We start from the raw sequence: 25,417 nt of genomic DNA, 5'->3' as shown, positions 1-25,417 counted from the left end.
GACCCTGAGATGCAGAGATGAAGCAGCAGTGGTCTCTGCCTTTAAGATGCTTGCAGTGAGTGGTGCTGACAGACGCCGAAAAGCACGGATTCTTACACGTGTGATCAGCGCCGCAGCAAAGATGCACACAAGGCGCCGTGGCAGTTAGCATGTAGAGCAGACAGTCAGCTTTACCTTTGCAAGAGGGGCCGCACAGGAGGCGAGAGAGGGTTAACTGCATTTTAGCTGGTGTTTGCTACACGTGTGACCAATGCCACCGCAAAGATACAGACAAGGCACAGTGGCAGTTAGCATGTAGAGCAGACAGTCAGCTTTGCCTTTGCAAGAGGGGCCGCACAGGAGGCGAGAGAGGGTTAACACTGCTTTCTGGCTGGTGTTTGCCAGGCACACAGTTGGGAAAAGGGCATTATAGGCAAATGTGCAAAGGTATGGAGTCGTGAAAGAGCATGCTGTATGCTCAGGTAATCGCAAGTTTAATTATGGCTCTGATATTGCAGGGATGTGTTTGGGTCAGTCATCTTTTCGTGTCATGAATTCTTTCTATTGTGTCGTAAGTTCTGTTGTGCCATTCTTTCTGCTCTTTTGCAGTTTGCATAGTAAAGAAAACAACAATACAGGAGAAGAATCCATGATGAGTTCTGTACAAAAAGATAACTTTTATCAACATAACATGGAAAAATTAGAAAATGTCTCTCAGCTAGGTTTCGATAAGTCACCAGCTGAAAAAAGTACACAGTATTTGAAGCAGCATCAGACTGCAGCTGTGTGTCAGTGGCAGAATGAAGGGAGACACTCGGAACGGCTTTTGGAAAGTGAACCTCCTGCAGTAACTCTGGTGCCAGAGCAGTTCAGTAACGCTAATGTTGGTCGGTCACCCCAAAATGATGGTCACAGCGACACAAATAGTGAGGAGAGTCGAGATAACCAGCCGTTTCTGACACACGTGAAGCTTGCGAACGCACAGCAGACGGTGGAAGATGGACAGGGCAGGGAAGCCAGAAGCTGCCAGAAGTATAGCGGGGCTCGCCATCCTGCAGAAGCTCGCGCAGGGTGTCGGCAGGAGGAGACAGACGTGCTGCCGGAGAGCCCCTCGTCAGACGTTGGCTCTGAGGATGCTGGTACTGGACTGAAAAATGCCAACAGATTGAGCAGACAAGAAAGTGGTCTAGGAAATTCTCCTCCGTTTGAGAAAGAAAGTGAACCCGAGTCACCAATGGACGTAGATAATTCCAAAAATAGTTGTCAGGATTCAGAAGCAGATGAAGAGACAAGTCCAGGTTTTGATGAACAGGAAGATAGCAGTTCTGCTCAAACAGCAAATAAGCCCTCAAGGTTCCAACCAAGAGAAGCTGACACTGAGTTGAGGAAGCGGTCCTCTGCTAAGGGAGGTGAGATTCGATTACATTTCCAGTTTGAAGGAGGAGAGAGTCGAGCTGGAATGAATGATGTGAATGTCAAACGACCTGGAAGTACTTCTAGCCTGAATGTAGAGTGCAGAAATTCTAAGCAACATGGGAGAAAGGATTCTAAAATCACAGATCATTTCATGAGAGTGCCCAAAGCAGAGGACAAAAGGTAATTTTTACCATCAAGAGTATCTTCAGTAGGGTAATGTGTTACATAATTTTGTGAGGGGGAGTTTCACAAAGTTATGGTTTGCACTGAAGGCAAGAAATAATTGTCTTTCTTATTAATTACTAATGCATAATTTAAACTTAGACTCAAATGTTAAATTCTAAAAATCACAGAAACAGAAAAGAAGTAAACAATCAGATTTCAGTTTCATGAACTTCCTTCTGAGATTTATGGGAATTACTCGATCATAAACATGATAGTAACTGCTGTTACCTCAGGCTACTGTACATGCATTTTCGCTGATGCTCTGACGGCAGGCAGGTGGTGGTGCACTCACCTCACAAATGAGAAGACTGAAATTGGTTGGGAAAGCCACTGAGATTATGTAACTTGTGGGGAGTAAAGCTGGGATTTAAATCCCAGCCTGTATGATTACGAAAAGATGTAAGTATAAAAATTGCCTTAAAGCCCACTCCATAATTTTTGTGATCTTTTATGGCAAGCACGCCACAGTAAGTCTGCTTCATTGAAAACTGTTGTCTAGAGTCCTAAGAAGTAGCGGACACGGGGCACCATGGCTTGTTTGGCACCTATTGTGTCACAAGGCCCCTTTTTCAGAAGGTGATTTACATGTGTTCGGAAATTCCTTCCACAGACTATTGAAAATAAGCTCTTGGCTTTTATTGTAAGCCTTATAAGCTTTTTGTTGTTTTGTTTTTTCTAAATACCAAGGAGAAAGAGCAGGTTTGGCACATTTTAAACAATAACTTCTGGGTAAGTGTTTTTACTTGTGTATCTAAGTGAATTTAAACAGTGAGTGGTTTGTGATTGAATATATTTGTTTTGATCTTAGAAAAGAACAATGTGAAATGAAACATCAAAGAACAGAAAGGAAGATCCCTAAATACGTTCCACCTCACCTTTCTCCAGATAAGAAATGGCTTGGAACTCCTATTGAGGAGATGAGAAGGATGCCAAGGTGTGGGATCCGGCTGCCTCCCTTGAGACCATCTGCCAATCACACAGTGACTGTTCGGGTAGATATTACCTCTTGCCTATAAAGAGAGAAGGTGCTGAGTTTCAATTTATTTTGATACTTGTGAAAAACAGACCAATGCATAGAAAGTGCTTCTCTTTTCTGCATATATAAAGTACTGAGAAGTCTATAGAACAGAGAAATATGATAATAGGTTACTTAATACGGTACTTAACACATCCGTAAGATGAATCACTGTTAACTGCTGAGGGTATTGAATATTCTGTATTGTTAAGAAAATTTATTGAATTAAAAAATTCAATTGACAATATTTATTGAGTACCCACTACATGTTAGACACTAAAATTCATAATTGTACGTTCTTCAGTATCCTCAAATTCTTCTCCAGTTTGATGCTCTTTTTCTGAGCTTTAGATTCTTGTAGACATCCCCATCACTATCCCATAGGCATCTCAAGCTCAGCATTTCTAAAACCAACCTCATTTTTAAAGAATCTGTGGTTGAATGTACATAATGTGAAGTTTGCCAACTTGATCACCTTTTAAGTGTGCATTTCAGTGGCGGTGCTGTGCGACCATTACCACTGTTCATTCCCGGAAATTTTCCGTCTTCCTGCACATAAGCTCTACCTGCTAAACGGTAACTTCTCATTCCTCACTAACCCTGGGAACCTCTTTCATACTTCTCATGGGTTCTTTTAAAAAAATAAAAAGAAAAACTTTATTGAGCATTTAAGTGTTCAGTTGTATTTAGTTAGTTTACTGAGTTAGGCAACCATGGCCGTAACCCAATCTTAGAATGTTTCTGTCACTCTTAGAGTAGTTTTAAATGTCCATGTCTTAGAAATTCTCTGGCTCTCCACTGGTGAGGGCTCAACGCTTTCACTGCTGTGGGCCTGGGTTTGATTCCTGGTCAGGAAATTAAGATCCCACAGCCATGTGGCATGGCCAACAAAAACAACAAAAAAAAGAATCCATGCAGGATTAAATATTCATCTCATTTATTAGATTCTATATTGGATTTCACAGGGGCTACTTAAAGAAACTCTCTGCTCTTAAACAACTTAGCCTGCTACTGCTGCTAAGTCGCTTCAGTCGTGTCCTACTCTGTGCTACCCCATAGATGGCAGCCCACCAGGCTCCCCCGTCCCTGGGATTCTCCAGGCAAGAACACTGGAGTGGGTTGCCGTTTCCTTCTCCAATGCATGAAAGTGAAAAGTGAAAGTGAATTCACTCAGTCCTGTCCAACTCTTAGTGACCCTATGGACTGCAGCTTACCAGGCTCCTCCGTCCATGGGAGTTTCCGGGCAAGAGTGCTGGAGTGGGGTGCCATCGCCTTCATGTGATTAAATATTCTGAAGTACTGAACTCATTAGTGTGGTTAGGTAAAAGCAACATTGAGCAGGGCGTTGGAGTTTGAGCTGAGTTCTTAAAGATGAGAGGAAATTTCTGAAATGGAGTTAGTAAGGCAAGGGAATTCTAGATAGATATATAACCTTTATAGGAAAAGACTGTGCAGTTTAAAATTTTTACAAATGGGAAGCAATTGATTTGCTGGAACTGAGTATTTGGATGGAAAATGGTGGAAGAGAAGACTTGAGAAGTAGTTTGGGTCCATTGTAGAGGGCTTTAGGTATCAGAAACTGAGTCTGTAAGAAACTGAGTCTATAAGAATTGGAAATCACGGGAATGTCTGTGCAGACGATAGTTGTACTACATACATAGCAAGGTTGATCAGACAGCTATATGTAAGGATGACTGAAGAGAGGATACATTGGAAGCAGGAAAAGGTACGAGCTCGGTTAAGAGTAAGCAAACAGTGATGATCGAATTGTGCTTCATGAAAGTGGCTCAGGGCCTCTTTTGACGCTGACTCAGATTTCTTTTCTAAACTGTATATTTAACTATGAAAAACCTCTCGTGAAAGAACTAACCTGTGTTTACTTTTAAAAATGCTCAATACTTTTTTTTTTTTGCTTAATACCATATTTTAACCAGCAGGTTTTACCAAGAGAACTCATTTTTGTGCAGGTCATAGAATCAGGGTTCTCTTGCTACTGCTGTTTGAAGCATTTCCTTAAACATCAAAATAACAGTGTAAAAAAGTTACCATCTGCCAGCTGTTGAGGTGTGTGGATAGGATTTTCTTAATATTGGGTGAGGGATATAAATGAGTGATGAAAGCTGTAGCTGCCGCCTCTCGATTTCACAGTCCTCCAGTTAGTCTCTTTGCTATTGATAGAATAAGTATAGTCACTCTAAAAATTGTATTTATTAAAATAGCTTTTATTTAAATATAATGATTTTGTATTAGAACTCATAGGGAAAAAAGAGTTCTGCTCTTTAAAAAAGTTTGGAAATAACTGAGACAGGGTAGTAATTGTGGGCATATAAAAGAATAAATGCAAGTTGTTTTGAGATTATATTGATAGGACACTGAATTCTTAACTATGGGTGATATGGGAAAAGGAGGCATTGATAATTATGTGAAATTAAAAAAAGGCTTGAGTGACTGACAAGATGTTAATGGTTAAGATTTGGAAAAAGATTGATCAGGGGAAATAAGTGATATTTTGACTTTTCCTGCTTCCTCTCCCCCACTGCCCACAAAGAAAACCTGAAGCATCTTATACCACCATTAATTAATCTCTATAATTACTATTTGTCAAATATCCAATGAATTTATAAAAGTTTTATTACAAAAGTAATACAGGGTCAATGAAAAAAGTTTAAGAATTTGGTGTGTTTTCTTCTAGATTCTTTTTCCTGAATATGGTAGTAGTATGCTATATGTATGGGCTTCCCTGGTGGCTCAGACGGTAAAGCGTCTGCCTACAACGCGGGAGACCTGGGTTCGATCCCTGGGTTGGGAAGATCCCCTGGAGAAGGAAATGGCAACCCACTTCAGTATTCATGCCTGGAGAATCCCATGGACCAAGGAGCCTGGTGGGCTACAGTCCATGGGGTCGCAAAGAGTCGGACACGACTGAACGACTTCACTACACTCACTATGCTATATGTATAATTAATAGTTGTTAAATAGATAGTCCTTGGTTACATTTCTAAGATGCCAGATATTAACATCACAGCATGTGAAGTCACGCTATAGCCTGGCGTTTAGTGTTAGGAATGGAAGACAGTCTGAAATTGCGTGGACACGAAAATGCGTGGTTGTCTGTAAATGCACTCAGGCACACGCCACTCATCCGCACACAAACGTGTACACACATACAGGCAGACGGGTGTATAGGCGCGTGCTGTACACATGCATACACACGTCTGAACTGCAGACACCCAGAGCCACGTCTGTATATTATGTTCCCCTGTGCGTGAGGCTCCGCTGGTACCTGGTCTTGTCACCCTAGATCACAGGGAAGGTCTTTACAGAGTCACCTTTGGGGTCCCCATATGGAGGATAAAATACTTCTGGCAGGACGGATGTCTCAGCCACTTTTGAGTCTTGAACGTCCCTTATTGTTTCCTCCTTGGGGTATTCTCATCCTTTGGCTTCTCGGACACCATGTATTCCTGATTTTCCTCCTGCCTCCTCAAACCCTTGCTTTGTTCCTTTTAGCTTCTTGTCTGCATGCGGCCCTTAAACGTTGTTAGAGTTCCCCAGGACTTTTTCATAGGTCCTCTTATTTTTTCCTCTCTCGGAGTAGTCTTATACACACTTGTGGTTTTAATGGTTACCTGTATAAAAGGCCCACAAGTTTATTTCTCTTCGGTTGCAGGCTTTTAATGAAGCTGCCTATTTAACAGTCTTTCCTTCCATAGGCTGTTCCTTTTTTTTGTCCCTTTCATTTTTTCCTACTTCTTTTTCACCTTTGGAGTTGAACTCAATTGCTACTTCCTCAAAGAAGGATTCCCTAAGCTCACCGTATAAGTTAAAATTGTCTAGAAAGATCCTTGTGACATTATGAGCCTCTCATTTATAGCATCTTACAGTTGAAATTTTATATTTATTTGTGTAATTATTTGATGATCTTCAGTGAAGTTCTGATTCATGCTATAGTATGGATGAACCTTGTGTGTGTGTGTGTATATATATATATATATTTATGCATGTTCATATATACACGTTGAAGGCAAAGGAGAAGGGAGCAGCAGAGGATGAGATGGTTAGATAGCATCACTGACTCAGTGGACGTGAGTTTGCGCAAACTCCAGGAGACAGTTGGAGGACAGAGAAGCCTGGTGTGCTGCAGGCCACAGCGTCACAAAGAGTCGGATACGACTTAACAATTGAACAACAGCAACAATGTGTGTATATATATAGTTGGCCCTTGAACAGTTTAGGGTTAGGGTGCTAACCTTCTGGGCAGCCAAAAATCCGAGTGTAACTTTACAGTTGGCCCTCTGTATCTGAGGTTCCCCACCGAGCAATTCAGTCAGCTGCTGACTATGCGGTGCTGTAGTGTGTATTTATTGAAAAAGATAACTGTACAAGTGGACCTCCACAGTTCAAACCCATGTTGTTCAAAGATCAACTCTACGTATGTAAACACTTACACATATTAAAAACATACATGTTTGGCTCAGTTGTAAACACTCAAAATACAAAGTTAATACAGTTATTATTCTTAAGGTTAGAGTCCAGTGGAAAAAGTGTGCTCTAGTATGATAATGAGAGAATAAGCTTACTGCCTATTAGAAAGTTTTTAAAGACTTCTTGTAGGAAATGAAAATTGAGCTGGGTACTGAAGGTTGATGTTTAAATAGATAGTGTTTTGGGTAAGAGAGGATGTTAAAAACTGGAATCATTTGGAATCTATATAGGCAGAAGGGAGCCGTTATAGGATTAGAAGGTTGGGGATACTTTAGAAAGATAATATTATTCCCAAGTGGGAATAAGGGTTTTATGTGGGATGAGTGTATCTGGGAGCAGTTGGGAGTTAGAAAGAGGGATAGAAAGCTGTTACCAGAAATTCAGTCAGGGATTAATAAGGACCAGGGAACTGGATGGGATGAAGATAGAGTGACCAGGCCATGATGATTTGGAAACTAACTGAAGGGAAGGAGTGGGAACAACTGAAAAAGACTTATGAGGTTTCTTGCCCAGGAGCTGGTCTGTATTTTTATAGCATTTACTTCAGCTGGTTTCTTTGGATTATTTTACAGAAGATAGGCCTAGTTTTTATGCACTCACAGTTTTCTTGCATTTCAGGTAGATCTCTTGCGAATAGGAGAAGTTCCTAAACCTTTCCCGACACATTTTAAAGATCTGTGGGACAACAAGCACGTTAAGATGCCTTGTTCAGAACAGAACTTGTACCCTGTGGAAGATGAGGTGAGAACAAAACTGAACTGAACTCATGTTCTTTTAGTCTCTGAGAGCTATTTTAATGCTTGCTGTTTGGCTGCTGGTTCTGCATGTTAAGAGAACTTGGAATAGTCTCTTCGTGTTTTTCTTTTCTTTAAAGAATGGCGAGCGAGCTGCAGGGAGCCGGTGGGAGCTCATTCAGACTGCGCTTCTCAACAAGTTCTCTCGGCCCCAGAACTTGAAGGTGTGTTCTTTTGTGATTTTTGTCTCTAACGTGAGATGAGTCCTGGTCTTTTCCTTCAGAGATGTTGTTTGATCTTTAATAGACTTAGGTAACAGCATTATTTCTATGCAAAGTGCTTGCTTCCTGAGGAGCTCTTCTTTAGAGACATTCTTGGTTTATCCTCCATCTCTAGGTAATGAGTAGAAGAATTGAGAGTTGTAAATGACTTGCCTGGAGCCACACGGAATAATCTGGAGAACCAGAAATGAGACCTGTTTCTTGATTCCCCATCCAATTTCCTTTGATCCCGGGCTTTGCTTTTCTTTTTGTTTTAGAATTATCCTGCTTCTGAAATGTCTTTAAATCAGGGAAGAATTACGACTTCAGCATTGTTTGCCTGAAGGGAAGCTGAGTTTGCTAATGATTAAGCATTGTACTTTTTATTGCTTTTAATAACAGCTTCTAGCAGTTTCATAATTTATTAATCTTATATTTTGGCAGTAATTTATTTTTTGATTTAAAAAATATTTCGTTTAAGTCCGTAAGGGCAACTATTTGAGTATATGTTTATTTTTGGCACTACAGCCTTATATAAGCTTTTAAAGTTTTTACAACTATAAACAGATTTTTTATACTTCTGTAAAACTGGCTTTGTTCTCTTTGAGAAATTAATTTATTATGTACTGTTTCTTAGGTTTTGTACTGATTTTTCATCTGTGCTTACAAGTTAATCTTAACTCTCTGTCCCTTTTCCATCACTCCCTTTTTTCCCTTAGCTCTTGTTTTCCCTTCATATGAAAAGCAGTGATGCATTGTACCATAATATATTTTGAAAATTTCGTTTCTTAGGGATACTGTTTCTCAGCCTTGTAATTACTTTTTTAAATGGGAGAAATTCTCAGGGTCTGCCAGAGCTTACTTATTGTTAACATGTTAATTACATGTGCACAAAGGTAAACATACGTTAGTTACATATGTACAAACATAAAACTAAATAAATCTCTTTATACTTTGATCCAGTTATATCAATTTGATTTTTTCCATTTTATACATTTTGACCCATCATTTGAGTTGTGTTCATTATCACTGTGAAAACAATTTGTAATCAGTATTTGCTTTTCGCACAGATTTTTAAACACATATCTGAGCCCCAGAATAGTATGCTGATAAACTTAAAAATTATACTGTATAAAGATAAAATTCTCTGTGTTTACTGCTTTTTAACTTATCACAGTTGGTGAATGTTGGTAGAGATAGGGGTCTCTATGCAGGATATCAGCTTGCAAATAAATACGATAGGTCCAGGTTTTAAAGGATTTGACAGTCCTCTACTGCAGTGCATCTTGCTGCTGCTGCTGCTGCTAAGTCGCTTCAGTCGTGTCCGACTCTGTGCGACCTCATAGACGGCAGCCCACCAGGCTCCGCCGTCCCTGCGATTCTCCAGGCAAGAATGCTGGAGTGGGTTGCCATTTCCTCCTCCAGTGCACGAAAGTGAAAAGTGAAAGTGAGGTCGCTCAGTCGTGTCCGACTCTTAGTGACCCCATGGACTGCCCAGGCTCCTCCGCCCATGGGATTTCCCAGGCAAGAGCACTGGAGTGGGGTGCCATTGCTTTCTCCGGCAGTGCATCTTAGGTACTTCTTTATTTAAAATACCAGCTTTCGTTTCTACAGTGTGTTGTTTTCTGGCCTTTGTATTCATTCCAAAGTGACTGCAGCCATGAAATTAAAAGACGCTTGCTCCTTGGAAGAAAAGCTATGACAAACCTAGAGAGCACATTAAAAAGCAGACACATTACTTTGCCAACAAAGGTTTGTCTAGTCAAGGCTGTGGTTTTTTCCATTAGTTACGTATGGGTGTCAGAGTTGGACTATAAAGAAAGCTGAGCACCGAAGAATTGATGCTTTTGAAGTGTGGTGTTGGAGAAGACTCTTGAGAGTCCCTTGGACTGCAAGGAGATCCAGGCAGTCCATCCTAAAGGAAATCAGTCCTGAATAGTCATTGGAAGGACTGATGCTGAAGCTGAATCTCCAATACTTTGGCCACCTGATACGAAAGAGCTGACTCATTGGAAAAGACCCTGATGCTGGGAAAGATTGAAGGCAGGAGGAGAAGGGGGTGACAGAGGATGAGATGGTTGGATGGCATCACTGACTCGATGGACATGAGTTTGGGCAAGCTCTGGGAGTTGGTGATGGGCAGGGAACCTGGCATGCTGCAGTCCATGGGGTCACAGTGTCAGAGATGACTGAGTGACTGAACTGAGCAGATTCATTCCAAAGCCACATTTATAAACTCTCAAGCACAAGCAGACCAACCAGGAATACTGTCCAGACTCTATATGAAAAACACTAATTTAGGGCCTTTAATGGCCTAACAAACAGGATTATTTAAGAATTTACATATTTTTTCTTTAAACACAAATCCATAATAATCATAGTGTTCTAAATTACATTGCTGCTCACCTCTTTTAGCAATTCCTTTGTGTGCCATGATTATTTTTAAAAGGGGTAATTAATTTAATCTGAATTTCCCTTTCTTGTTTATTTTACGGTAGATTCAGCGTAACAGAGTAATCTATCGAGATTTTCTTCTCTCGACTTAATGGTAATTGTTTCCTTTGCTGAAGGAGCACTATGAAAGGGAGGGGAAAACATTAAATGCTTCTTATAGAATATAATAATATTTTTGCTGTTTTTTTTAATGCCATTTATGTTGAATTAAGAGGGATTCGAGATGTTATAAGTTTAAAAAAGCAACAGTGTCCTCAAAAGTTGGTTTACACTGTAATATTTCTATGAATAATATGTCTGATAATTTGCAAAGAATGGGCTTCTTTGTGCTTTAAGTTGTATTTATTGTGAATTATGAACTGGAAAAAAAAAATCACCTAAGAATACTGTGTGGAGTAGCACCCAGGCTCCCCAGGTGGTGCTGGTGGTGAGCAAACTGCCTGGCAGTGCAGGAGGCAGAAGGGGCTTGGGCTCGATGCCTGGGTCAGGAGGATCCCCTGGAGGAGAGCGCGGCAGCCCACTCCTGTGTTCACGGAGAGTCCCAGGGACAGAGGAGCCCGGTGGCCTACAGTCATAGGGCCGCACAAGGTTGGGCACGACTGAAGCAACTCAGCATGCACCTGGGCTTCCTGGAGATAGGAGACCTCCGGGTGGACTACTTCCGAGACCTGAAGACTGAAGTAAAGTGAATATTAGTTAGGAGTTAATGCTATTTATACAACTCCATTAAAGAATCAGAGTATAAGTGCTATTTAGAATGTTTTTCCTTACCAACTTTGAGGAATAATTTACATATAAGCTAGTACATCCTTTTAAAGAATGTAACTTGATGGAGTTTGACATTTGCATAAACACTTGAAGCTCTCACTGCAGTCAAGATACAGAGCATTCCTGTCACCTGCAAAGATTTTTCTTACCCCTTTGCGATCAGTTTCCTCTTTCTGCACTGGCTGCGGGCAACTAATGATCTGCCTTTTAAAAAAAAGAAAACAAAGCAAAACTGAGTATCGGCCACATTTCACGTGATGGAGCCATGCGCTAGGTATGCTAGTGTGTCTGGCTTCTTTCACTCGGATGAAGATCTTTGCGATTCATCCGTGTTGCTGAGTGACTCAGTAGCTTATTCCACTGTATGTGGCGTCCGTCGGTTTGCTGTTGCAGACATTGCTATTTAATATTTTGTTTGAGGTCCTGAAATCAAATACCAGTAATTTTGGGGAAAAAATTCTTAAAATCTTTTCCTTCTTAATGGAAAATGTATTATAGCTGTGAGAGTAAATTAAAATCTTCTTGTCATGTTATTTCGTGGTTGATGACTTTTCCTTTTTCAAGGAACTTGGATATCTTCTTATTTGAAGTAGATTATATACCTTTTTATTGCCTCATTTCTTTTAGCCGAGATGCTTGGTGATAATTTATGTGACGTGAAGTATTTTTCAGGAAGCTCTTTGGCAGAATGTTAATTTTTAAAAACTTTTTTCAACGATGAGGAAATTTAGGTTTATAGTAATAATCTAGCACAATGTTTGTCAGACTGAATATGCCTTCAGTAAAAAGTCTTGAGGTGTATATTGCGATTATAAATGGTATTTTATAAATTCTATATTAATTTAACATGTATTATAAAATATAATCAACTAGAAATTTTAAAGGATGCGATATAATAGTTCTTTCTGCGTAACTAATGGATTGTCTTGTGCCCCACAGGTACTTTACCCCACAGGTAAAGTACTGTGTATTCAGACAGTCAGGGTTAAGGAAAAGAAGGAAATGGAAACCCACTCCAGTATTCTTGCCTGGAGAATCCTATGGACAGAGGAGCCTTGCAGGCTTCAATCCGCAGGGCCGCAAAGAGTCCGGCACGACTGAAGCCAATCAGCATATAGCATTCAGACAGTTAAAATTACTCCAGTAGAGGGCGCACTAGTTTGACCTCAGTCTGTTTTCTTTATTGCTCTCTTCCCCAGGGAGCCTTTTAAGAGAGTTTTTCCCTAATTTACTTGCCTAATGAAATCTTAATACTAAAACACTATTTGTATCTATATATGTAGTGTGACCCTATTAAAGACCAAAAGTCACTATATTATTACTATTTCCTTTTCTTTAACCACCAAGATCCAACTTTTGTCCATTTGGATTATATTGCTTCTGTTTAGAGTACATGTTTTAGAGTAATTATATTTCCCCCTCTGTTACTTGACTTTTCTGATCTCAGTTTTCTTAAGTGAATACTAAGGATTAGTATGCATTCTGTTCATTCATAGCTGCTGATGTGGAGTAGCTAATGGTGGAGGAAGCTTGTCCAGCGTTAAGGAATATGCTGGAAGTAATTCATAAAGGAGACAGGCTATTCCTAGATAATTCGCTTTCCTGTATCATGACATTTTACTTATGCTTTTTCCATAGGATGCTATTCTGAAGTACAATGTGGCGTATTCTAAGAAATGGGACTTCACAGCTTTGATTGATTTCTGGGATAAGGTAAAAGTATGCTTATTTCTTAAACTATGGAACTAATGTAATATCTCTAATGGAGAAGCTTGAGGAAAATGCACAGAATTCTCTCATACTGACACCATCATCATCTTTTATTTTTATCAGAAATGTTTCCTGTTGCTTTTGTGTGGCTCATTTTTAATTTGCTTTAGTCTCTCATTACATGCATTTCCTATTGTATCATTGTGCCAATTTCAGTATTAACAAATGACGGCGTGTTTCACGCCTAGATTTTGAGAATTCAGTGATCCCCACATCCTCAGACACCCAAAGTTGCATCAGTCTCACTTTGTTTTGCTGTAGTAATGTCTTTACATATGTGTGTGTGTAAATGCATATGTATGTTTTCCCAAATCTGATGTTTGTTTAGGTGGTTCCCAGGAATCAAACGGCTAGGTCAAGAGCCACAACTTTTATGGCCTGGGATTTATGCTATAGAATCATTTTTCCCGAAGGAGTCTGTAGCAGTTTAGTATGCTCTCAGCAAGGTGAAGAATACCACTCTGATAGTACTATTAGAAGAGTGGGTTTTATCCATTTTGAAAGATTGGCAGTATATGTGTGTGTGTGTGTGTGTATTTATTTTTTTTTAACATTTTGTTTTGATATGATAGAGTCACAGGAAATTGTAAAGAAATATACAGGGAAGGTCTCACGCGCTCTTTATTCTGTCTTCCCCAGTGTTGGTTGCTTGATTAAGTATAATTCAGTATCAAAACTAGGAAGCTGACATAAGGCCTTATTCAGAGTTTCCTGGTTATGCTCATTTGTGTGTGTAGTTATGCCGTAAACCGGATACACTTGTTAGTTTTGGTGGGAAGTAATGCTTACATTTAATGCCTTGTGATGGCGATGAAGCATGCCACGGATTAAAACACCTCCGTCCCCTTGCTATGAGGCAAGGAAGTCGTTTATCCTCTCTTCTGAATCAGTCTACTCAGACAGGACCTTGTTTCCCTTTTATCTGGTGACCTTGCCCAGAAGCATCCCCGTAAGAGTAATATGTAGCAAGTTTTGGTGTGTTTAGTGTAGATCATAAAACGAGGTGATTACTAGGTGCTGATGAGAGTTTTATAGTTGTCTAGAGAGAGGAGTTATTACATTTTTGACCTTCTAGGTTTTATTTACTTTGTAAACCTGTGGGAGGGTTGGGGGAGTCCTCACAATTGTACCAAATACTCATTTCTTACTGTTTTCTTTAAGTTTTTCTCTCTATTTTTGTAGTTATATATAGATATAAAAGCATATTTAAAATATTTGATAACATAAAGCTACGTTGCACAAGTTTATCATTTTTAGTCTTAATGGTTACATAATATTCCATCAAATGATGTATCATTTGCTTAGCCATTCCACTATTAGAGACTCAAGGAATTCTCTCTGTGTAAAGCATGTCTAGATGTTAAGGCTCTTCTTCTCTGTGGCTGTTATTCCGCTGTTGTCAGTGTGCTTAACAGTAGACCTTGGCTGTTTAAAGGGTTGTGTGTTTTTCTGTCCTTCAAAGCTCCAAATGTAGTAATATAGAACTTGACCACGCCACAGCCCACAGGGGTAACATTGCTCGGGACTGCAGGGTTTAGTGAGAAGTAAGTATTAGACAATTAGGCATGTATGTGGGTGGAATTGGAGGAGTAAAAGGAGATCTTGAGTGCAAGGGAAACAGGTGTTTGGCTAGGTTTTAAATTATAAATGAATTATATTTGCTTTTCATTATCTATGTCCACATTTTGGAGTAAGGATGCGTCTTTAAAAAGGGCTCTTAAGTGTTACTAATGAACAGTATTTAGGAATTCTTTACTTAAATGTCACATTCCACTCTGAATGGCATATTTTGCTAAGGAACAAAATGAAGTTTAAATTCAACGTCATATCAGTTTTAGTATTTTACACTTAAGTTTATTTGGGGACTATTAACATTTATCTTGTTAAACCTTGCTTTGGCTAGTTCTATAATGAATAGGTTTTTCAAATTCATACTACCTTAGAACAGCAGGTGTTAACATAAACAGTCATTAATGGGATTCCATGCTATAGTTATTACGTAAATGCTGGCATTTAGTGTAAGAAATAAGAGACCCAGAATCATGGCAGTCCTGCTGTGTGAGCACCCTTATTTAGGATGAAAGTGAGAAGTATTGACTAAGCTTTTTTAAATTTTGTCGGAGACCAGGGAAGATTACAGAAACCAATATGTTACTTTGTAATTTATAATTAAGTATCTAGGTGCCACTGAGTTGCAATGGCCTTTATTTAGTGTTTTTTTTTGCATCTTGAATGCTAATAGTGGTCTTCCTCCCTGCCAGCTGTTGGAAAAGCTGGGGAAAAATAATCTGTGTTTTATGGCCCTCCTGTGTGGTGTTCCACAAAATTAAATTCAAACACTTCTATAATTTGTGTTCTAAATGGATCGATACTCTTATTGCTGGCATTTTTCACAGCAAAGTATAGCAAAATGTCCTATATATTAGGAACGTTTCTCTATTAATGCATTTTGTGCTGTGCTGAGTCGCTCAGTCATGTCCGATTCTTTGTGAGCCCATGGACACAGCCCACCAGGCTCCTCTGTCCGTGGGGACTCGCCAGGCAACAAGACTAGACTGGGTTGCCATGCCCGCCCCCAGGGGATCTTCCCAACCCAGGGATTGAACCCTGGTCTTCCGCATTGCAGGCAGCTTCTTTACTGTCTGAGCTACGAGAGAAGCCCATTAACGCATTTTAGAGGTGTTTTAAATACTTCCACCTCACATAAACTGTGGCCCTGTTTCTTTTTGTTCTCAGTGAATTAGCTTGTGAAATTCACATAGCATGTTAGGGTAGTAGTGACTGAAGAGGGGTGTGGAGGTGGGGTGTTTTAAGAGAGCTTGCTTCTGCTTCTGTGATCCTGGTTTCTCTTTCTGGACTTGGACAGTACCTAAAAAATGTGTCTTTGCCTTATAATCATTCATTAGGCCATCCATATTTGATCTATTCTGTGTACTTTTTGAACACATATTTCACAGTAAATGTAAATGTCAATTCAAAATGAACTTTAATTCTAAAATTGGTTTGTATAATAAGTTTTTTCAGTAAATGGAATAGTTATTGAAAGGAAACCTAAGGTTTTAGCGGCTATTTCATCTTCTTTTCCAGTTTTAGTTTTATGCATGGAGTAGAAGAGATAGGAATGACTAGGCTTCTTATTTCCTCACTTGTGTTCAGTGCAGTTCAGTCGCTCAGTCGTGTCCAGCTCTTTGCGACCCCATGAACCGCAGCAACGCCAGGCCTCCCTGTCCATCACCAACTCCAAGAGTCCACCCAAACCCATGTCCACTGAGTCAGTGATACCATCCAACCATCTTATCCTCTGTTTTCCCCTTCTCCTCCTGCCCTCAGTCTTTCCCAGCATCAGGGTCTTTTCAAATGAGTCAGCTCTTCACATCAGGTGGCCAAAGTACTGGAGTTTCAGCTTCAACATCAGTCCTTCCAGTAGACACCCAGGACCGATCTTCCTTAGGATGGACTGGTTGGATCTCCTTGCAGTCCAAGGGACTCTCAAGAGTCTTCTCCAACACCACAGTTGAAAAGCATCAATTCTTCGGCACTCAGCTTTCTTTATAGTCCAACTCTCACATCCATACATGACCACAGGAAAAACCATAGCCATGACTAGATGGACCTTTGTTGACAAAGTAATATCTCTGCTTTTTAATATGCTGTTTAAATTGGTCATAACTTTCCTTCCAAGGAGTAAGCGTCTTTTAATTTCATGGCTGCAGTCACCATCTGCAGTGATTTTGAAGCCCAGAAAAATAAAGTCAGCCACTGTTTCCACTGTTTCCCCATCTATTTGCCATGAAGTGATGGGACCAGATGCCATGATCTTTGTTTTCTGAATGTTGAGCTTTCAGCCAACTTTTTCACTCTCCTCTTTCACGTTCATCAAGAGGCTTTTTAGCTCCTCTTCACTTTCTGCCATAAGGGTGGTGTCATCTGCATATCTGAGGTGATTGATATTTCTCCTGGGAATCTTGATTCCAGCTTGTGCTTCTTCCAGTCCAGCGTTTCTCATGATGTACTCTGCATGTAAGTTAACTAAGCAGGGTGACAATATACAGCCTTAACGTACTCCTTTTCCTATTTGGAACCAGTCTGTTGTTCCATGTCCAGTTCTAACTGTTGCTTCCTGACCTGCATACAGATTTCTCAGGAGGCAGGTCAGGTGGTCTGGTATTCCTATCTCTTTCAGAATTTTCCACAGTTTATTGTGATCCACACAGTCAAAGGCTTTGGCATAGTCAATAAAGCAGAAATAGATGTTTTTCTGGAACTCTCTTGCTTTTTCCATGATCCAGCAGATGCTGGCAATTTGATCTCTGGTTCCTCTGCCTTTTCTAAAACCAGCTTGAACGTCAGGGAGTTCACGGTTCATGTATTGCTGAAGCCTGGCTTGGAGAATTTTGAGCATTACTTTACTAGCGTGTGAGATGAGTGCAACTGTGCGGTAGTTTGAACATTCTTTGGCATTGCCTTTCTTTGGGATTGGAATGAAAACTGACCTTTTCCAGTCCTGTGGCCACTGCTGAGTTTTCCAAATTTGCTGGCATATTGAGTGCAGCACTTTCACAGCATCATCTTTCAGGATTTGAAACAGCTCAATTGGAATTCCATCACCTCCACTAGCTTTGTTCGTAGTGATGCTTTCTAAGGCCCACTTGACTTCACATTCCAGGATGTCTGGCTCTAGATGAGTGATCACACCATCATGACTATCTGGGTCCTGAAGATCTTTTTTGTACAGTTCTTCCGTGTATTCTTGCCACCTCTTCTTAATATCTTCTGCTTCTGTTAGGTCCATACCATTTTTGTCTTTTATCGAGCCCATCTTTGCATGAAATGTTCCCTTGGTATCTCTGATTTTCTTGAAGAGATCTCTAGTCTTTCCCATTCTGTTGTTTTCCTCTTATTTCTTTGCATTGATTGCTGAGGAAGGCTTTCTTATCTCTTCTTGCTATTCTTTGGAACTCTGCATTTAGATGCCTATATCTTTCCTTTTCTCCTTTGCCTTTCACCTCTCTTCTCTTTACAGCTATTTGTAAGGCCTCCCCAGACAGCCGTTTTGGTTTTTTGCATTTCTTTTCCATGGGGATGGTCTTGATCCCTGTCTCCTGCACAGTGTCACGAACCTCATTCCATAGTTCATCAGGCACTCTATCTATCAGATCTAGGCCCTTAAATCTATTTCTGACTTCCACTGTATAATCATCAGGGATTTGATTTAGGTCATACCTGAATGGTCTAGTGGTTTTCCCTACTTTCTTCAGTTTAAGTCTGAATTTGGTAATAAGGAGTTCATGATCTGAGCCACAGTCAGCTCCCGATCTTGTTTTTGTTGACTGTATAGAGCTTCTCCATCTTTGGCTGCATAGAATATAATCAGTCTGATTTCGGTGTTGACCGTCTGGCGATGTCCATGTGTAGAGTCTTCTCTTGTGTTGTTGGAAGAGGGTGTTTGCTATGAGCAGTGCATTTTCTTGGCAAAACTCTATTAGTCTTTGCCCTGCTTCATTCTGAATTCCAAGGCCAAATTTGCCTGTTATCCCAGATGTTTCTTGACTTCCCACTTTTGCATTCCAGTCCCCTATAATGAAAAGGACATCTTTTTTGGGTGTTAGTTCTAAAAGGTCTTGTAGGTCTTCATGAAACCATTCAGCTTCAGCTTCTTCAGCATTACTGGTTGGGGCATAGACTTGGATAATTGTGATATTGAATGGTTTGCCTTAGAGATGAACAGAGATCATTCTGTCATTTTTGAGATTGCATCCAAGTACTGCATTTCGGACTCTTTTGTTGACCATGATGCCTACTCCATTTCTTCTGAGGGATTCCTGCCCGTAGTAGTAGATACAATGGTCATCTGAGGTAAATTCACCCTGACAGAATGTGGTCCACTGGAAAAGGGAATGGCAAGCCACTTCAGTATTCTTGCCTTGAGAACCCCATGAACAGTATGAAAAGGCAATATGATAGGATACGAAAAGAGGAACTCCCCAGGTCATTAGGTGCCCAATATGCTACTGGAGATCAGTGGAGAAATAACTGTCAGAAAGAACGAAGTGATGGAGCCAAAGCAAAAACAATACCCAGTTGTGGATGTGTCTGGTGATAGAAGCAAGGTCCGATGCTGTAAAGAGCAATATTGCATAGGAACCTGGAATGTCAGGTCCATGAATCAAGGCAAATTGGAAGTGATCAAACAAGAGATGGCAAGGGTGAACGTCAACATTCTAATAATCAGCGAACTAAAATGGACTGGAATGGGTGAATTTAACTCAGAATCTCTATAAACATCTAAAAACATTTCATGGAACATCATTAATTAATTTTTAGGCTAGTTTTGGAAAAGCTGAGGTAAGGCACCAGGTTGTTAACTACTATTTCAAATCAGAACAAGTTTCTTTAACGAAGACCCAGTGAAAATTGTGGCCTTTCACAATAGCCTTTTTTTTTAAAAGTAATGTAGAAGTAAGTTTCTGAATGTATATAATAAACATATTACTCCTTAGCTTTCAGTTCCAAATGGAATTCTTCTTAGCTAATTTATTTTTGGGCCTTTCTTCAAAGCGTAAAAGATTTAACGTGTCCTTGTTATATTTGTCATAAAGAGCCTGTAGCAAATTCCTAATCAAATGAAAGCAGCCTTGAATATTTCACAAGAGTACAGCTAATGTCTTTGTTCGTCTAGCTTTCGAACCTCTGATTTGAGTTCAGTGGAAATTTAACCGTCTTGGACTTCTTCCCTTGGTGACTCACAGTCTCTAAAATCAATAAAGTCTGCATTGCTTTACAACTTGACTTGATTTAATTCATGAGGACTGTAAGAGCCAAAAGAGAACTGAATAGGGTCAATAAAATATTAAATTTTAGATTATTATGAAATATGTGGACTTTCCCCTTGGTTTGGTTGTTGTATGTTTTTGGGTTGGAGTAGATGTTGAGGGTCTCATTCATGATTTATTTTAAACAGTGCACATCTCATGGAACTAATTGCTCCAGTTGGCACTAGGCACCTTGCTTTATAGACTTGCTGAGTTATTGTAGATAATCACTCTTGGTTGAGCCTTCCGTGCCCTGGATCACTGAAACGGTGATCACAGTGTTTGTGAAACATTGTCATATTTACGTGTGTGGAGACGAGGAGGATGGAAATTACAGGCATCTGAAAGTGAAAATTTATTTAGGCAGAATTCCTCCTGTATTCTAATGGAATTAATCTAGTTTATTAATGTCCTGTAACTCCAGCCTTACCTACTTTGTTCAAATAACTATGGAAGCCCTTGGTTTTAAATGTTGCTGTGTCATTGATTTCATGATCCAGAAATCTACTCTGATGGAGGAGTGATGATAATTTCATGTTCTAATCTCTTCCATGATTTATATCTCTTTGTCAAGTAGCTCTGAGGTGGGTTTTTGTTTTTTATGCAGTTTGGCCTAATACTTCGATTTATAGTCACAGTCATCGTCCTGTTAGGTGGCTTCTCAGATCGTTTACTCATCTTATGCTTCTGCTCACTAAAAATAAACTCTGTATTCCTTTTGGTTAAGCTCCTGATAACACATATAAGATCTCGTATTTAACACTAAAAGGATTTTTGTAGTATATATCATCTGAAGATAAAAACAGGAAAAAGAAATAAAAGCAATGTAAATCTGGCTTTCAAGTTTATGTGCTGTTTCCGCGTGTAGCCTGTATAGACGCTACGGTGCAGCCGGTGGGGAAGGGCTGAGCAGGCCCTGAGGTGCGGGGGTGGCACGCACACCGTTGGCGCCGCGGCAGCTGTGCGGCGGCTGTGTCTCCGGAAGACAGAGCCTGCGATTCTTCCTGTACCCACTTTTGGTGCTGATTGTGAAAAGTACTTACCCATCATGTATTGTTATGGTGATGACAAGTGATGATTAACTTTATGGGGCAGTCAGATTCTCAGCTATTTGAGCAATTATTCTTTACGGTGTTACAGAAATTTTTAGTAAACTGAGTGGCATAGTACTGTGTTGCCTCAGTTGCTCTTTGATTACATGGAAAGCACTTGAAAAAGACATTTTCTGCAAGAACCATTTCCACCACAGTGAAATATGGAATGTTTTCAGATGGACTGCCAAGCTATGCTATTGGTCTAATCCATCTTAGCACCAGGATGCCTAACTCAGAAATTAAACAGAGTGTCTTAATGCATTCAGATTGTTGTAACAGAATAGACTGGGTGGGTGACGTATTTCTCACAGTTCTGGAGGCTGGTGGGTGCAGGATCAAGGCCTTGGCAGGTTTGGTGTCTGCTGAGGACCTGCTTCCTGACTCACTGGTGGCCATCTTCTTTCTGTGTCCTCGCAAAGCTTCCCTGGTGGCTCAGACGGTCAAGCATCTGCCTGCAGCGCAGGAGACTGGGGTTCGATCCCTGGGTCCAGAAGATTCCCTGGAGAAGGAAACGGTAACCCACTCCAGGACTCTTGCCTGGAAAATCCCATGGACAGAGGAGCCTGGTAGGCTCCAGTCCACGGGGTCGCCAAGAGTTGAACTCGACGGAGCGACTTCACAGGCACACAAGGTGTAGGGGGAATAGGAGAGCTCCCTGGGATCTCTTTTTATTAGGGCACTAAATCCCGTTTACGATGGCCACACCATCATGGTCTAATCACCCCAAGGCCTTAGCTCCAAATTACTACCACGTTGGAGGAACAGACTTCAACATTCGCATTTTGGTTGGACAAAACATTCTAACTATAGAACCAGGGCATCTTCTTCCATTGGAAGTGGAATGTTAAAATAGCTTACTGGGTTAAGCAGCTGTATGCTGCTGCTGCTGCTAAGTCGCTTCAGTCGTGTCTGACTCTGTGTGACCCCATAGACGGTAGTCCACCAGGCTCCCCCGTCCCTGGGATTCTCCAGGCAAGAACACTGGAGTGGGTTGCCATTTCCTTCTCCAATGCATGAAAGTGAAAAGTGAAAGTGAAGTCACTCAGTCATGCCCGACTCTTAGTGAGCTCATGGTCTGCAGCCCACCAGGCTCCTCCGTCCATGGGATTTTCCAGGCAAGAGTACTGGAGTGGGGTGCCATTGCCTTCTCCAAGCAGCCATACCCACAGCCTCTTTTCCTCATAGTTGACTTTTGTCTCCCTTTTTAACCCTTTCCTTTTTCCTGGCCTGCTGCTTAAGCTGCAGACCATTTCAGCTTCACTTCACATGCAAACTCTTATCCATTCCAGGCTTAGCCTTACCTCCTCCTAGAATTAACCCTTCTACAAGGTTCGCCTTGTAGATAATCTCCTCTGTTTTATTCAATATCCTATGAGGTTATCTGCAGTCAAGATAGTGGTGCTGCTTATTTTTAAGAGCTTTACTGTGTACCAAGTGCAATATAAGCAATATGTTTTATTTCATTTGATTTTCACAAATATCCCATTATATAGACACTGTATTTTACAAATGAACAACTGAAAACCAAGGATTAGAGAGTATAAGTACTTTGTTCGAGTGATGAAGCCGGGATTCCCACCTGGGTGCCACGCACTCCAGAATCTATACGTACTCCAGTCTATAGCACCAGTCCAGTTTATGTGGTGGTTCTCACCTGTGAGTGATTCTGCTTCCTGGGGGACCTTTGGCAAGGTCTGGAGACATTTTTGGTTCTCACAACTGAGGGGAGGTTCTACTGGCTTCTGGTGGGTAGAGGGCATAGATACCGCTGAACATCGTACAGTGAACACGATCCCCCCAAACACAGAGTCATCTCAGCCAGAGGCCGGCGGTGCCAGGACCAGGAAGCCCTGCTCTGCACTGGCTCTCAAGGGGGGACCCTGAGGCAGCAGCAACAGCACCACTTGGGGACTGGAGAGAGACAGAAACTCTCCTTCCTTACCCTGAACCTTCTGAGTTAGAAATTCTGAAGCCGAGGCCCACTCCTCTTTGCTTTCGCAACCTGCAGCTAATTCTGACGTGAGGGTTTGAGAGCTGCTGTTGCACCCCAGCATCATCCTCCAGTCTCTCTCCGTGGGTAGTGCCTGCTCTTTAACATCAGCTCTTTACCTTGGCTGAGGGAGCTTTTCTTACTGGTAGTTTTTCCTTCTTACGTGGAACTTGCTGGAATGGAGAGGAGGAGTTGTTTTTCCCCTCACCCCCATTGCTGATTCTTATCCATTGTTGAATTGTCTGGCCCTGACCTAGATCTGTGTAAACCCAGGCTCATAACGTATAGAGCTGGGCTGAGGTGGGTCTCATCTGTGCCCTAAGCTGTATGCCGTCAGAACTAGCCTCTGATTTGGCATCTAGAGAGGATCATACCACCCACACCTTAGGTCAACTGGAAATCATTCGATTAAGGGACAGAACCGTCTTAGAAACCAATTAAACCAAATCAAGAGAGGCCTAAGAAGTTCAAAGATTTGAATTGTAGGTAGAAAGGAGAGAAAATCTACTTCAAAAGGAAAAAAAAAAGTGGCTTTACTGGCCTGTGGCCTTAGATCTGGCATTATTTAAAAGCACTGACTTAGGAAGGGTACCTACCAATACCCAACTGCCTTTGTTCTTTGAATTCTTTGCCATATGGTTATATCCCCCCCTTCCCATTTTTATTTGCTCATTTTTGGCACCTCTTTTCCTCTCAGCCCTATTATCTGATATCAACTTGGGCAACTTCATTTGGTAATCACGTTGGTAACCTGTACACTAATCTGACTCAAGTTTCTGTGACACCCTCTATTGTATTAACGCATGATCACACCGGATCTGATGGTGCCCTGGGCCAGCTCCTTCTCTAGCATCATCCTGCATTTCTTTCCTACCGTAGCCTCCTAGTTTTCCACTCAGTTACTCCTATAGCACTGTTTCTAAGGCTGTTGCTGGCATCCCTTTTGCTCTGGGCCAGTTTGCCAGGTTGTGTTGTTCTGATCCTCTTAAATAAAGGGTTGAAGGAGCAAAGTTTGCTGCATGTTATATCCTCCTACTGGGAATAGTTCTGAGGAGTCATACAGTAGAGAAACCTGCTCAGTTTTAGTTAACTAAATATTTTCCCCAAACTTACTTACAAGCAAAATGCCTTTCTGTGTTAGCGACTTATGATTTCCCTTGTAGCTTCTGTCCCATGGAACACAGCTAGCAAAACGCTTGTAATCTGCCGACTCTCTCCTGCCTTCGTATCTTTTCCTGCCCAGCCTGGTACCTGGACAGCTGACCCTTCAGCATCCTGGGTTTGAACTCCATGGGTCCACTTATACGTGGACTTTTTTCCAGTAGTGAATACTGCGGTACTGCACGACCCACAGTTGGTTGAATCTGGCGACGTTTAGTAGTAGGGGCTGAGGCGGAGAAACGACTCCTCCTCTTCATTCTAACAAGTTCTGCTTGAGAAGGGAAAGTTGCCAATAGGAAAAGCTCCTTCAGACGAGGCAGAAAAGCTGAGGGGCAGATACTGTTTCAGAACCACGGATAAGGGGCAACCATGGATACACAGTTCTGTTCAGTCCAGTCGCTCAGTCGTGACTACTTGCAGCCCTATGGACTGCAGCACGCCAGGCTTCCCTGTCCGTCACCAACTCCCGGAGCTTGCTCAGACTCACGTCCATCGAGTCAGTGATGCCGTCCAACCATCTCATCCTCTGTTGTCCCCTTCTCCTCCTGCCCTCAATCTTTCCCAGCATCAGGGTCTTTTCCAATGAGTCAGCTCTTCACATCAGGTGGCCAAAGTATTGGAGTTTCAGCTTCAGCATCAGTGCTTCCAATGAATATTCAGCACTGATTTCCTTTAGGATGGACTGGTTGGATCTCCTTGCAGTCCAAGGGACTCTCAAGAGTCTTCTCCAACACCACAGGTCAAAAGCATCAATTCTTTGGTGCTCAGCTTTCTTCACAGTCCATCTCTCACATCCATACCATGACCACTGGAAAAACCATAGCCTTGACTAAACGGACCTTTGTTGGTAAAGTAATGTCTCTGCTTTTGAATATGCTCTCTAGGTTGGTCATAACTTTTCTTCCAAGGAGTAAGCGTCTTTTAATTTCATGGCTGCAGTCACCATCTGCAGTGAGTTTGGAGCCCCCAAAAATAAAGTCTGACACTGTTTCCACTGTTTCCCCATCTATTTGCCATGAAGTGATGGGACCAGATGCCATGATCATAAGTTCTCTGAATGTTGACTTTTAAGCCAACTTTTTCACTCTCCTCTTTCACTTTCATCAAGAAGCTCTCTAGTTCCTCTTCACTTTCTGCCATAAGGGTGGGGTCATCTGCATATTTGAGGTAATTGATATTTCTCCCGGCAATCTTGATTCCAGCTTGTGCTTCTTCCAGCCCAGCATTTCTCATGATGTACTCTGCATGTAAGTT

General features: G+C 41.2%; 1 protein-coding gene across 3 annotated transcripts in view; it reads left to right on the top strand.

Moving 5' to 3' along the window:
* PARG (poly(ADP-ribose) glycohydrolase) overlaps window positions 1–25,417 on the top strand; it is a 120,206-nt gene that overhangs the window by 9,933 nt on the left and 84,856 nt on the right. For all 3 annotated transcript variants that reach the window (XM_027962356.3, XM_027962355.3, XM_042240804.2), the window contains exons 3-7: window positions 589–1,575; window positions 2,429–2,612; window positions 7,739–7,861; window positions 7,995–8,078; window positions 12,975–13,049. In XM_027962356.3, the coding sequence (XP_027818157.1) occupies window positions 589–1,575; window positions 2,429–2,612; window positions 7,739–7,861; window positions 7,995–8,078; window positions 12,975–13,049 (1,453 nt within the window). The remainder of the gene's footprint in view (window positions 1–588; window positions 1,576–2,428; window positions 2,613–7,738; window positions 7,862–7,994; window positions 8,079–12,974; window positions 13,050–25,417) is intronic.

This window comes from Ovis aries, chromosome 25, assembly GCF_016772045.2.
Source record: "Ovis aries strain OAR_USU_Benz2616 breed Rambouillet chromosome 25, ARS-UI_Ramb_v3.0, whole genome shotgun sequence".
Classification (NCBI taxonomy): domain Eukaryota; kingdom Metazoa; phylum Chordata; class Mammalia; order Artiodactyla; family Bovidae; genus Ovis; species Ovis aries.
This window is presented reverse-complemented; position numbering and strand designations above follow the sequence as displayed.